This window comes from Doryrhamphus excisus, linkage group LG18, assembly GCF_037039965.1.
Source record: "Doryrhamphus excisus strain RoL-2023G ecotype Guam linkage group LG18, RoL_Dexc_Guam_v1.1, whole genome shotgun sequence".
Lineage (NCBI taxonomy): Eukaryota > Metazoa > Chordata > Actinopteri > Syngnathiformes > Syngnathidae > Doryrhamphus > Doryrhamphus excisus.
The window spans coordinates 8,027,196-8,042,976 of record NC_136374.1 but is presented as its reverse complement, the minus strand read 5'-3'; the positions used below and the strand labels follow the sequence as shown (position 1 = coordinate 8,042,976).

Sequence of the window (15,781 nt, the reverse complement as noted above, 5' to 3'; positions counted from 1 at the left end):
ACGGACATTTTCCGGTATACGCATATCACGGATTTCGCTTATATCGGACAAAACCAATGGGAACAATTGAATCTGATATATCCGAGGTTTACTGTATTTTGCAAAGTGCTGCTTATCATTGATAACCGTCAGGGGGAGTGACTTGCTTTGACGACTCTTGTTCAAAGATTTAGGTCAAGATTGCAAGAGACAAAGTAAACACATAATTACTTCAGCATTGTAATCAATTTCCTCATCTTTTTAAATTGTGTCAATTTGAAATCATTTTTTTTTAATGTAATTTTCAAATGAATGCATGCAATTGAGAAATGTTCTGTACTGGGCTTCTAGTGTTTAACGCCACTACACTAATGAGGCATTCTGGTTTGGTTTGGTTTGCTAAGGCCTAATCCTTGTCAGATAATCCAGAATCCTATTCCGGGATTATGGAACGATGGGGCTGTTCATTCACCATATGAGAGGGAGGAGGGTGGGGGCGTGGTGTTCTGGCAGGATAAGCAGACAATGATGTTCATAAATTTAAGAGACTGGTGGACAGGGAGGTTCTGACTGGATTTAGGGGTGCAACCATATGTCATAATCACCTTTTTAAAGTCGGGGTTTTCACTGTTTTTGGGTACATTAAGGGAACTAAGTGCAAAACATGCTCAGCTTTTGTGTAAACTGCTTTAATTATTTTAAATAAACTTGTAATTAAGTAATATAATACATGAAAAATGATGCAATAGTGCATTAGTAATAGTTTGAACAGTGTCAATTATTCTTTAATATTTAGGAAAATGAAGTTCCTCATTGGGGCTGCACGGCGGTCGAGTGGTTAGCGCGCAGACCTCACAGCTAGGAGACGTGGGTTCAATTTCACCCTCAGCCATCTCTGTGTGGAGTTTGCATGTTCTCCCCGTGCATGCGTGGGTTTTCTCCGAGCTAGGTTAATTGGTGAATCCAAAGTGTCCATAGGTATGAATGTGAGTGTGAATGGTTGTTTGTCTATATGTGCCCTGTGATTGGCTGGCCACCAGTCCAGGGTGTACCCCGCCTCTCGCCCGAAGACAGCTCTGGGATAGGCTCCAGCACCCTCCACGACCCTCGTGAGGATAAGCAGTAGAAAATGAATGAATGAAAGTTCCTCATTGGGTGAAGTGCAGTATCAGTAGCATCAGTAGTTCCCTATTCCCTACCGAACAATGGTGGCACACTGCTTTCATCTTCCACATATTTCACCGGGAAGGCTGAGTGCTCTCAAACAGGAGACTTAAATGAAAGATGCAGGTTTTCAGGTTCTCTGGTTTCTCCTCGGGACTATCATTACACATTCAAAGACATGATGATATATAGTTTTCTGGTATATGGTCACTAGGTGTCACTAAAGGTACTGTAATATTAGGTGAGACACACAATCACCATCATTTATTATCAACAGGTTTTCATGGTAGCTTTGAATGATCTAACAACAGGCAGAGTAATCCCTAATATCCAAATTGTCCATAGGTATGAATGTGAGTGTGAATGGTTGTTTGTCTATATGTGTCATGTGATTGGCTGGCGACCAGTCCAGGGTCTACGCCTCCTCTCGCCCGAAGTCTGCTGGGATAGAAAATTGTTGGATGGACGGATGGATGTCTACAATATTGGGTAATACAAGTGCCAGGGTGTTAATTCATGTCCACAGGGCTGTAATATTCATTCATTCATTCATTCATTCATTTTCTACCGCTTATCCTCACGAGGGTCACGGGGGGTGCTGGAGCCTATCCCAGCTGTTTTTGAGCGGGAGGCGGGGTACACCCTGGACTGGTCACCAGTCAATCACAGGGCACATATTGACAAACAACCATTCACACTCACATTCATACCTATGGACAATTTGGAGTCGGCAATTAACCTAGCATGTTTTTGGAATGTGGGAGGAAATCGGAGTACCCGGAGAAAACCCACGCATGCACGGGGAGAACATAGAAACTCCACACAGAGATGGCAGAGGGTGGAATTGAACGCTGGTCTCCTAGCTGTGAGGTCTGCGCGCTAACCACTCGACCACCGTGCAGCCCAGGGCTGTAATAATCATAATAAAATAACCAGTATTTAGAAGGTCATAAACAGGTGTAACATAAACAATGCTCTAACTACAAAAATATTTAATTTACAAACAGGAAGTCACACTTCTTGGAAATTCATTTATCATGGTCAGGTCTGGAACCAATTAACTGTGATAAACGAGGGATTACTCTATTTGTTTTCGGAGTGGACACAGGTACACTTCCTGTTTCTCACTTAATGTCTACCATGTCGTTCCAACTCTAATTGGTAGATTCTAAAAGACCTGATTGGTGTCCATTGTCTGCTGCTTCCGTCTCAACAATAGTCCACATTCACTCCTTTCACACTGCAGTAGGACTTATCACCGGTTCAGATAATTTTCCGACTCAGACCGCCCCCCCCTCCCATGACTGATATCAGCATTTTAGACAGCTTGATTATCCTCTCCAACCAATTGCAACTTAACTGCGGAACACACACAGCCAGATAGAAACTCTGGAGCTGAGTCGCTCTGGGCCACGGTTAACTGGACCTCCATGTTTGTCTCAGTTGCCATGGAGATTGAAGTCCACTTAAAGTCCCGGGAGAGGACTGATGTGGAGCTCTAAGATGTCAGACAGTATTGGGAACATGTTACCATAGTCTGCAATATGACTTTATGCTGTGATGTACTTCACTTTACAGTGGGTAATGTATTACATTTGCCTAGCACCATAATTTCCTGCATCATGTGCTGCTAAACATCTCAACAATCGAAAATGTCATGTGTTCTTGTTTAGCACTCTTCTGTTATGTTGTTTTTGCACAAACTTACTCAAACAAATAAACAAAACATTTTTCCATCATCATAACAATTTCTCAGAGGACAGAAGCGATTGAAAGTCCAAGTCAAAGATGTGTACTGCATTAGAGTAAAAGTGAAGGACACAGCGATGGAGGGATCAGCGAAGTATAATAAACAGCCCATTACTGATGTGTCATACTTACATTTGCTAAATGATGCGACTGAATAAGCAAAAATGTCAGTTCTTCCCTCGGCCCGCTCTCACTAATCCAAAATGACGTTTCGTGACCAGAATGTGTCCTTTTGCCAAAGCTGAGGCATATAAACCTGAGAATATGGTGGAGCTGTGGGCGAGGAGTGGGGGGGGGGCAGTGCCAGTCAGTAGAGCGGCAACGTCTGCAGGAGTCCTTACTCGAATGTTAATTTAGAGAGACAAAGCATGAGAAGGGGTGGCAGGGAAGATTGAAAGAGCTGCAAAAAGAAAATAGTTAAGTTGACCTGAAGGCTGCCATGAAAAATGAAGCTAATCACAGATGGCTGATGGGGAAAAAAAAAAGTGAGGGTGGGGGGAATCAAAGCTGAAAATACAGTAGTGGCAAAGCTGACAGACCATAATTAAAACATAGCTGCTATATCCCACAGCCGTCTGCAGGGTAAGACTGGTAAGTCCTGATGATAATGTTTGATGGATGGAACAGGCACAAGGATACGTCTTATCCTCAAGTCCTTGTGGTGACGTTGCAGAAGAGCTTCAAGCTACAAATGACACTCGAGCAATCATCTGCAGCATAATGTTGCATTCAATGACAACCACATGAGGAGTGCTTCAACGCCAACCACCCTTAGTTTTGTGATTACATTAATATGGAAAGAACAAACCAATATCCTACAGTTTAAGAAGCTATCTTGTATGTTTACTTGTTAAACTACAGTATAAATACTTAGTATTGAAAAGGCTATTCCTTCTCTTTAGCCTTTCTTCCTGTTTTTTTATACCGCATTGCTATTACAGAAGTAGTCAAAAATCAATCAATTTAAAAGGTTTTCCTATTGTGTTTAAAAAATAAGAGCAATATATTTTGTTACAGCGCTAGACTCTACATCAATAGAGAAGAAGCCAGAATGAAAGTACAGTAAAAATCCCTCATTTATGCCTGTATTCGTGTATGTTGCAGTAAATGCATTCTGGATTTGGTCTCAGTATTGACCCCTGGGGTACACCACACGATACATTCAAGCCCGTTGATGTTTATTCTCCTAGTTTCACATATTGCCTCCTGTTTGATATCTTTTAAGCCATTTCTAGACTAATCCCCTGCCTTCATGTCTTTCTAATTTTGTAATTAGGATTTTGTTTTTGATCACAAATGACATCACAATTTGAATGAATCATCTTAATCCCAACTCAACGTATTTGTATTTTACTTCATTTTGCCATTTTTATGCTTGGAAATTGTTCATTTAAGCAAGTTGACTAATGATAGGCCATACTCAGCCATGAAACAACATGATTTATGAATTGATACATTTTTGAAAAACCGTGATAGATTGAAATTTGAAATGCGAGATATACTTGATCAGCTACTGAACTCAAGCTACTCAAATCCATGCAAACTGCAGTCTCAGTTCATATAATGGCTTCTTCATATACTTTCTGAACTGCTGACAAAGAGCCACGGCTGTCATTCTCTTCCGGGGGTCCTTTCGGCCGGCCAGTATTCTGACCAGCAACACATGCACTGCAGCAGCTTACGCTACATTTGTCAAAGGTCAGATGTCACATGTGCTTAGTGGAGCGTGTGAGTCAACGGGTTGCTGTCACATATCACTAGTTAGCTGAGCTACAATATGGAAAGCTTATTTTTTTACATGTTTGTCACTCTTAAATATTTGAGATCATCAAACAAATTTAACTATTACACAACTCAACACAAAATGCATTTTTTTATTATTAAGGGATAAAAAAAGGTCCTTATGTGACAAAGTGATTGATTCTTGCCATTTTCCCCTGTGTCTTTCTGTTGGTCCTGTCATGAACACTGGCCTTAACTGAGACAAATGAGGCCTGCGGTTTTTGTGGATGTTGATGTGGGGTCTTTTGCGACCTCATGAGATATTGCAGTCCAGTACCAGAGACAAATACTTCTTACCCCTACAATCCCTCCTGCATTGATGTTCTTTTCTGATTCTGAATCAACATTTGCAATAAATGTGACTGTTATTATTACATTAAATTCCACTGTCACAAAATTGAATACAGACTTCACATTTTAGTGTACAGCTTGGATAACAGCGTCATTTTGCTTTCCCCTCAACCATTAATGTCTCAACCTTTGGCAAAAAAATAAACGTAAATATACCGCTCATGAAAATGTCCAAATTGTGACCAAGTGACTATTTAGTATGGCTGCCTTAACTCTTGGGAGTTAATCCTCTTTCAAGCCTCTGTGACGACATGATGGACACTTTGCACTCCTCCACCTTCCATGTGAAGATGCCCCACAGATGCTGAATAGGGTTTACATCCATCACCTTTACCCTCAGCTTCTTTAGCAAGGCAGTAATCATCTTGGACGTGTTTGGAATCATTATCATGTTGGAATAATGCCCTTCGCCTCACTTTACCAAGGGGAGGGCATCGTGCTCTGATTCAGTATGTCGCAATACATGCTGGCATTCTGTTTGCCTCAATGAACAGTTCTCTCCAAGGCGGGCAGCACTCATGCGGCCCCATACCATAACACTCCCACTGACCCTAACCATGCTTAAGTGTAGACAGATACACTCGTCTTTGTACTCAACACACGCTTGACGCTATCTGAACCAAGTAAGGACATGCTTTCCCTAATCTGGGCTCTTAGTCTGATGCTTTCTTGTGCATCATCTAGAAGAGGCCCCCATCTGCGATTACAGCCATGCAGATCAATTTGATGCAGACTGTGGTCACCTCACCTCACCCCTTCAACCTCTGCGGCAATGCTGGCAGCACCCATATGTCCATTTTAAAAACATAGCCTCATAGGATATGATGCTGAACACATACACTCAACTTCTTTGGTGCAGCATGATGAGACCTGTTCTGGGTGTAAGGTGTTGTATGGTCACACTTTCAGGATGATGGCAATCAACTATTCTTCTTTTTCCACATCCTCAGAGAGTTCTTTGCCATGTTGAACTTTCAGTGACATGTATGAGAGTGTGTGAGAGCGCTAACCCAACATTCAACACATCTGCTTACCACTCCACGACCACCTAACACCTTGCAACACTAAAAGTTCTTGGAAAACAAGGGAGAAAAATTGCAAATTGGGCGCCATTAACACAGGCTTACTTATTTTTTTTTGCCAGAGGTTAAGACTAAGGATCGACGATACATCGGCCAGCCGATATATCGGGCTGATATTTGCGTTTTTTTCCTTGTATCGATACAAGGGACCTGGAATATTTGTTTTCATGGTAATTTTTTCATGTAAATTGAGGGATCAAAAGCAGTATCGGCCACAAATATCGGCCCAAGCAAAATCGGCCATCGGCTAAGGGTGATGGAAAAAAATCGGTATCAGCATCGGCCCCAAAAAAAAAACATAGTTAAGACATTCGTGATTGTGTGGCGACTTCAAAAGGAGAGAGTAAATTTACACTGTTTATGGAAGCTGTACACTGGTTACTTCAAAATTGAGGGTTTTTCTAACTGTAGTACATTTACCTTATATTATTATATTATGAATAAGCAGGGCTCCAGTGTATTTATATTAAAAAAAATACCTACAAATGTCAACAGTGTGGCCGTCTCTCTCCCAAAAAAGTCTGATTTCCTGTGATATCTTTTAATTGGGACTCATTTGGTGCTGCTTCAGTGGTGCTCATACTGCCGTCTGCTACGCTCCACTCCAGTAATACAACAAAAGAAGAGTAAAGCTCCTGTGAGAGCTCATTTGCACACAAAATAACTTAGAGAACGCAAAGAATCTTACACAAGGACTCTTCTTCCAAGAGGCAGCTTCCACTTTCACTGCCGGAGTCTAAAATTTACTTGCTCCTCATGTGTGCTTTTTATGCTAATGACATGGTAGAAAGAAAGAAAAGAATGCGGTCAACCCGAAGCAAATCTGTGTGTGTCTAAAAATGGATGATGATTTTGAGGTTGAGACTTCTCCAACGTAAAGTTAAATGTTGTAATGGTCGGTGGCGTGTGAAGTGTAATTAGCATGTTGTCATAACGCTGCACATTCACAACATCACATTAGTGTGCACACAACATTCTCATGCATGTATAGTATTTTGTCTTTGAAGAGGAGCCCGAGTCTTGTCCTGATAAAACAGAGAGGAAGTGTAAATGTGTGTTGTTTTGATGTTTAAAAACATTCTCAAGCAGGGGTCTCAAACACGCGGGCCGTGGGCCAAATGTGGCCCGCAGGACACTAGTTTGAGACCCCCGCCTTGATATGAAAGATTAATGTTAGTGCGGCCTGCGCAAGTTTGATATGGATGCTGTATGGTATCATGTACCCAGAAAAAAATATTACATTTGATTAATGTTCATGTTGGCGGCACGGCGGTCTAGTGGTTAGCGCGCAGACCTCACAGCTAGGAGACCCGGGTTCAATTCCACCCTCGGCCATCTCTGTGTGGAGTTTGCATGTTCTCCCCGTGCATGCGTGGGTTTTCTCCGGGTACTCCGGTTTCCTCCCACATTCCAAAAACATGGTAGGTTAATTGGCGACTCCAAATTGTCCATAGGTATGAATGTGAGTGTGAATGGTTGTTTGTCTATATGTGCCCTGTGATTGGCTGGCGACCAGTCCAGGGTGTACCCCGCCTCACGCCCAAAGACAGCTGGGATAGGCTCCAGCATCCCCCCGCGACCCTCGTGAGAAAAAGCAGTAGAAAATGAATGAATGAATAATGTTCATGTTAAAGGTTAAATAACTGTTAATAGTTATCCTCCCTATCCCTGTGGAAGTGGTAAGATAAGATATGCCTTTATTCGTCCCTCAGTGGGGAAATTTGCAAGTTTTTGGCTATTTAAGTTTAAAGGAAATAACTTGAAGGCTACCGTTTAGGTTAGCAGTTGCGCAATATGTTGTAAATAAAAAGAGTATAAATGTGACTATAGTCGTGTTTTGTCATGTCTACAGGGCTCTAATAATGCTTTGTTCATTTTAATCTGAAAAAAATAATTTGTCCACCCACCAACTATATGTGGCCTTGGAGAGGCCTTGGTTGGGACATGTCCAGAGGAGAGACAGTGAATATATTGGTAGAAGGATGCTGCGTTTAGAGCTGCTAGTTAGGAGGCGTAGAGGAAAACCAAAGAAGAGGTTTATGGATGTAGAGGAGGAGGACATAAGGGTAGTTGGTGTGAGAGAGACAGATGCAGAAAAAAAGGAAAAAGGCTCAACTTGACAATATCGTCAAAGATTTACAACTCGACCTGGACTTCAACATCAATGACTTGGGACCTGACTTGGACTTTAGTTTAATAACTTGAAATTACTTGAGATTTTCATGTGTCCCCATTCAAAGTATTCAACTAACGTAATCATGCTATCATTTCCAGCAAGACAACATATTTTCCCACAGAATCTGTATCATTGAATGCATCAGAAAATGTGACTTATAAGTCTAAACTTCCTATTTTTCTTGCTAATAAATAGTTTGTATCTTCTGGTGTAGCCATTGTACTTTTGTTGATGAAGTCTTCTATGAAGAGTAGATGTTGATACCTTCACTCCTGTCCTGTGAAGGTTGATGATGTCACTAACACTTGTATTAGGCTCTTCCTTTACAGCGCTCACAATGTTTCTGTCATCACCTGCTGATTTTTTTTTCCATTTTCTCTTAGATTCTTAATTGCTTGCTTTTCACCCATAGACTGCTTGCTGGTTTTCATGTTGTTTTCACCTCTAAATGCTGTCAACACAGGCAAAACCTATTCAAGGCACCAACGGACACTACAAGGGCTCACTCCCCTGCCAACAAACATTCTTGCGTAGCCCCACCTCCTCCACCTCCAAAAAAAACAAATGGAAAAATTGCATTTGAATACATTAAATGTGAAATTATAAACCCCTTGCTAATCTTGCTAATCATGTTTTTGAGTAAATCCAAAAGCATATGAGTAAAACTGTGGTACAGTTTGTAAGTACCCCTGTGATGATGTACACAAGAGACTGTTGAGTCCAGACGGCCAAATCTGCCTGAAGCGACCCGAGGGGGACGAGAGGCGATGTAATGTAGCCCCCCCTGCCCCCCCCTGAGAGCATCCAGCTGCCACTGAGTGTGCAGAGTCTGTGGGCCGGCACGCACGCTGCATCTCTTTCTGTCTTTTATCTCATACGCTCGGCCTCATTATGCAGCCTCCTTGATAGCAAACAGATCAATGGCGCCGTGCCATCGGCAGCAGGGAGACATGCGGAGAATGAGCATCAGTTTTAGGCAGATGCAAAGAACCCTGATCAGTGTCTTGATGTTGGATGTGTTAATTTGGGTTGAATTACAGTACTTCTTCAACAAGTCTTCATGTGCAGTCAGGAGAGGCAGGTTGGGCAAAAATGTAAACAACAAAAAATTATAACATGAAAAAATACATACGTATATTATTATTTCCCCATTGGCTGCACGGTGACCGAGTGGTTAGTACACAGGCCTCACAGCTAGGAAACTCGAGTTCAAGTCCACCCTCGGACATCTCTGTGTTTGCATGTTCTCCCCGTGCATGCGTGGGTTTTTCTCCGGCTTCTTCGGTTTCCTCCCACATTCCAAAAACATGCTAGGTTAATTGGTGACTCCAAATTGTCCATAGGTATGAATGTGAGTGTGAATGGTTGTTTGTCTATATGTGCCCTGTGATTGGCTGGCCACCAGTCCAGGGTGTACCCCGCCTCTCGCCCGAAGACAGCTGGGATAGGCTCCAGCACCCCCCGCGACCCTCGTGAGAAAAAAGCGGTAGAAAATGAATGAATGAATGAAATTACAGGCAGCGTGTCCTGAATGAGATGAACATTTGGATTGGCTTGAATCGTCTGGAACGTGAGCCAAAAACGTGGGGGGTAAAAAAAGGTTAGAGAAAAAGGCTTCAAGTGTGTAATGAAAAGGGGGGAAAAAATACGCCTGCAAGATCACAAAACATCAATGACATCTATGTTTAATTAAACCCACGTGGTGGTAGATTTACATATGAAAACGTTACACATGACAAGCCTTAATTACGTGAAAGCAATGAGGCGGCAATAGGCTTAAACATAATAATGGAAGCAGCCGTTCCCTGTGCATATGTTTGCATGTACAGTCCACTTTAAAGACAGCTTTGAAGCACAGAATGCACATCCGCTACTTGGTCAAGGAGTTCAGTCAAGTCAATTTAAATGACAGTCATATCTAAAAGTCGACTGTAATCTCCCTCGAGTCGCTGCAACAGTTTGGTGTTTGCGCCCCCCCGCCTTTAAAAAAAACAGTTATCTTGGAAAGAGGATGGCGCTCCATCCGTGAGAAATTTTAATTAAAAGACTGGCAGAGTTTCTGCTCGCTGTGACAACTCCATTATTCCCCTGGTGATAAAACATCGCCCTAGCAGAACAAATTCAACTCATTAACTGGCAGCTCAAGTGGCCAGGATCAGCTACAGTAAGGCTTGTTCAGAAGGGAATGCATAGGGACTAGTTTAATGTACAGTAAAGTTGAAGTAGCACAGCTTGTATAGCAATCTATATAGACTTACTTGTGTTGCCAGATATAAATCTATACTGCATGCTGTACAGTAATCCCTTGTTTATCACGGTTAACTGGTTCCAGACCCGGCAGTGATAAGTGAATTCCTGTTACATTCTAAACACTGTTTAAACATTATTACAGTTCTAAAGACATGAAATAACACTCCTACAGTCACCTTAGCACTCCTCCTACCCAATATAAAATATTTGACAAAAATAAAATTTTAAAATAAATTAATTAAAAATTAAAAATTAAAAATTAAAAATTAAAAATTAAAAATTAAAAATTAAAAATTAAAAATTAAAAATTAAAAATTAAAAATTAAAAATTAAAAATTAAAAATTAAAAATTAAAAATTATATTAAGAAAGCAGGAAGTGAACAAATGTAACAGTTACTGATTGTAAACTATATTAAGAAAGCAGGAAGTGAACAAATGTAACAGTTACTGATTGTAAAAGTACCAGATGGAGGGGTAGTATTTAATAAGCTTTGTTTCTTCCTACTCTTTTTGGACATGTGGAACTGTGAACTGATTATGTGATGCACTCAATTGTAATCTCATGCATGTTCAAATGAAATTAAACCATTACCATATAGTAGCCATAATAAGAGAATCGGGCTGCGGGAAATGATATACAAAAAAAAAAATACAAAATAAAATAACATCAAAAATTGTATGTAAAGGCAGATCCATTTAGGAAATATGGGCCATTATTTTATTCAACAAATAAAACCACATTTTTTTCATGTTTACTACTTTGTTCGACGGCCTTTGAATGCACCATTACCCATGCTGCACTACTATACTGTATTTCCCCCCTCTTTCTGTCACCTCATATTTGGTCCCAAATACTGATACTATGTGGGAATGCATAAAGGTAAGATTTGATGACCTTATTGAGTAATAACATAAACATTTGACCGATCTGGGTCGTCATACTGGAGGAAGGTGGGTGTGTATTTATTTTTAATATGATGTTATCACACAATAGATAATAAGATCAATTAGATTAGCTAACGCTGCTAATGCTAGTGCTGCTAATGCTACTTACAGCCATTCTCGTCTTCTTCATGGTCACAACAGTTTTTCTCTTTACAAATGGAATCTTTCCTAAGGACCTTTCCGAAAGCAATGGTATACATGGAAAGGAATATTCCAATCGCGTTTCTACAAGCGCCGCTATAATCAACCAGAATAGTCAACCTCCATGTTATCTGATCAACCTCCATGTTATCTGATCAACCTCCATGTTATCTGATCAACCTCCATGTTACAGGATCAACCTCCATGTGCAATATTAAGGGCTCTAAATGCAATATACTAAGTTCTATGTGAAGTATTTCCATAATGCCTCATATTAACTCTAACAAGATCTCAGTGTATAGACTGGTCATATATCTCATCTCGTTTAATATTATCTAAATACTGTATAGTATATACCTCTGGGAAAAACTGTTGATTTTGTTAATACTTGGGTTGTTTATATTTATTTTTCTATATTGTGTATTTTATACTGCTTAACTGACTCTGTACTCTGGCTGCTGTGCAATACAAATGTCCTCACTGAGGGACAAATAAAGGCATATCTTAATCTTAATCTTAATGGAGCATGCGCAGTAAAGTGTAAACATCAACATCACGTGATACCGACTTCCTCAAGTTTTTCTTTCACTTGTTGGAATAACTCCGTATTGCCAGTTTTTCGTTAATCCACTCTTGAAATTTAGTTTGAATCAAAAACAAATTTTCCACAGCAGTCCAGTGCCGATTGCTCGCCTCCATTTTTTAAAATTGAAGAACACCTCGAGCTGCGTGTTACGTCATATCTCAGCATTCGCTGAAAGAACGCACCCGGGAACAGGAAAAGATAAAGTTCAACCTTGCTAATATTTTACAATTAAGCTTGGCACATGTTTTATATAGATATATATTTTCTTTTTTAATAAAACTGGACTTGTGAATGGTGTATAGAAGGGTTTAGACTCTGTTCCACAGATGGCGGTAATGCACACGAAAGCTGCTTGCCAACCGCCAATAAACAACACAAAGAAGAACGCATCCTGAGCGTGTACAAATACCTCAATCGGATTGGGGAAAGGAATATTCCACCCCTGTGAATCCGATTATATATTCATTCGGATTGGCACTTTTCTTTCGGAATGAGGTGTATACAAAGGTTACATTCTTTCCGTTTGAACAAATAACCCGAATGGAATTGGAATATTTGGGTCCATGTATACGTGGCTGTTGACACAAGTCCCCAAACAGCTGTCTTCGGCTATGCCTGCCGGTAACTAGCAGCTCATAATCCAAAATGTAGCTCACAGTTCATAACAAATCATCAGCAGAGAGACTGCTCGCATCAAAAATCATCTATTAGTTGGAACACCCGTATGCCAAGGTGCCACTTTATAAATGACAATTAAAAATACCGGCATTGATCCAGTACCGTCACTTTTTTTCTGTCAGTCAACATGCTCCGTGATAACTCAACTCATAGTGACAGTCGATACAAATAACGTTGGTCTTGTTGTGACAGCCATCTGCCAGGGATTTGAAGATAAACCTACCATTCAAAATACAATTTATTTGTCAATTTCTGCTCAGGATTTGTTCCCGCTTTTGGCTCCACTTTCAGCACTGCGTTTCCTCAAACTAGGGTGTGGGCCGAGGATCAAATAGAACGTATATGGGGGCCATTAAAAGAAATTTCTGTTAACATGTTATTAATGGTGTGAATGGTTGTTTGTGTATATGTGCCCTGTGATTGGCTGGCGACCAGTCCAGGGTGTACCCTGCCTCTCGCCCAAATACAGCTGGGATAGGCTCCAGCACCCCCCGCGACCCTCGTGAGGAAAAAGCGGTAGAAAATGAATGAATGAATGAATGTTATTAACGGTGTGAATGGTTGTTTGTCTATATGTGCCCTGTGATTGGCTGGCGACCAGTCCAGGGTGTACCCTGCCTCTCACCCAAATACAGCTGGGATAGGCTCCAGCACCCCCCGCGACCCTCGTGAGGAAAAAGCGGTAGAAAATGAATGAATGAATGAATGTTATTAACGGTGTGAATGGTTGTTTGTCTATATGTGCCCTGTGATTGGCTGGCGACCAGTCCAGGGTGTACCCTGCCTCTCGCCCAAAGACAGCTGGGATAGGCTCCAGCACCCCCGCGACCCTCGTGAGGAAAAAGCAGTAGAAAATGAATGAATGAATGAATGTTATTAACGTATTATCTTTGAAAGCCCTAATATGAATCTCTGTATAAGATACAGTAAGTGACTGTGTCTACCTTCTTCCGGGTCGTTCCTGGCCGACGCTTCCAGAAGCGCCACGCTGGCGGCAAACGACACTCGCCTCTTGGACTCGGCGTGCTGGAGACCGTTGGCGTTTCGTCCCTTCTTGTCAGCCTTGCGCTTCTTGTTCTGCATCTCTTTCTCATACACGGCCCATCTCTTGAGCTGCTGAGTGCGCCGCTTCTGGGCCGCCCGCAGCCTCTCCAGACTGGGCACCTTGTCCAGCTGCTGCAGCTCCTGGATGAGCTCCAAGTGGTTGGCCATAGTGGAGACACTCGGGGGGGGGCGGGGGTGATGACAGTGGTGGTTGTGGTGTAGAGCGCTGCAGAAGTGTGCGTCTAGCGAGGGCTGCACCTTCGGCAGTGGCCTCCTCCTGTCAGGAGCTTCTTCATCATCATCATCATTTCAGCAGCATTTCTGAGGAAGCAGGGAAAAATGAGGGACTTTATTTACATTTATTACCACTCCCATCATCATTCATAGTTCATATTTAGTCATCCACTCCAGCTTGTTTACGTTTATCATTTGTACCGGTATACGTTTCTTATCATTGGTAGAATATATACCAGTATATAAAAAGTATCGGCCAACCCGAGAAGCGGGTATGTTAAATTTGGTATTTTTGCTGTCACACGCTTTCATACCGGTCAAGTTCAACATGGCACTTCCTGGCAAAGAACTACCAAAATATAAAGGAAAAAAAATGTTATTGGACGAGGAAAGTTTGAGAATTTGACAGATTTTAGAATGTTATTAAGAATGAAGTAATATTGTGAGATAGCATAAAGTTGAAATATCAAAGGAAAGGAACACTCTTCTTAGAGTCATGATTTTATGAAAAATAAATTAATACAAATTTAAACTTGGTTCCAGAAAAAGCGGAATAAAGTAATGAATACGAGGGAAAAAAATTACAAGAAGAAAGTTTACATTGTTGAAAACTTTTTTTTTTGCTGTTCAAAACAAACAGCTGGCTGAGTGGTTAGCACGCAGGCCGCACAGCTAGGAGACCCGAGTTCAATTCCACCCTCGGCCATCTCTGTGTGGAGTTTGCATGTTTTCTCCAGAGTCCCCGGAGAAAAACCGTGCATGCGTGGGTTTTCTCCGGGGACTCCGATTTCCTCCTAAATTCCAAAAACATGCTAGGTTAATTAGCGACTCCAAATTGTCCATAGGTATGAATGTGAGTGTGAATGGTTGTTTGTCTATATGTGCCCTGTGATTGGCTGGCGACCAGTTCAGGGTGTACCCCGCCTCTCGCCCGAAGACAGCTGGGATAGGTTCCAGCACGCCCGCGGCTAAGAATAAGCGGTAAGAAAATGAATTAATTAATGAAAATATTACATTGGCCCATGCTTCCTTTCATTTTTACCTATGTGGCCCTCTGTGGACAATTGGACACCTCAATTGCATGTTGCTAGAAGAAGATTGAAACACCCTGAAAACGAGCTGCAGTATGTTAGCCAAGACCATACGTACAGTGCTTTACGCTCAGAACAGGCCTCGCCATACTCCACCAAAGAGAGTCCTGCCAGCATTGTGTGCCGAGTTTGAAGATGTGGAGGGTGAGATCATATGCTGCACTCTGCATCAAATTGATCTACATTGTGTCATCTCAGAAGGAAGCCTCTTCTGAAGATGCACAAGAAGAGAGCTTGTAAACAGATCATCAGACTAAGGGCATGGATTACTGGAATCATGCGTCTGAATGTGTCAGTTTTGCACAACTTGCTCATATTGTTTCCATTCTTCTGAAAACATGATTTCTGATTGTTTCAATTGAGCTGGTGAGGTGTTACACACCCCCGTCCGTCTACCATCCTTCACAAAGACTAACCACTTCCTGGACGCGACACGTCTAAGATAAACTCCAAAAGTGGGGCAATGTAGTCTTTTTTTCCATACGACAACAGCAAGTTCCACTGAGAGAAGGAACAAACAAAAAGGAC

At 41.5% G+C, this 15,781-nt stretch overlaps 1 protein-coding gene across 1 annotated transcript in view; it reads right to left on the bottom strand.

Annotated features, from left to right (window-relative positions):
- ppp1r16b (protein phosphatase 1, regulatory subunit 16B) overlaps positions 1 to 15,781 on the bottom strand; it is a 69,230-nt gene that overhangs the window by 30,333 nt on the left and 23,116 nt on the right. Inside the window, exon 2 of the mRNA XM_058054677.2 lies at positions 13,829 to 14,249. Within this exon, the coding sequence (XP_057910660.2) occupies positions 13,829 to 14,096 (268 nt within the window). The 5' untranslated portion in view covers positions 14,097 to 14,249. The remainder of the gene's footprint in view (positions 1 to 13,828; positions 14,250 to 15,781) is intronic.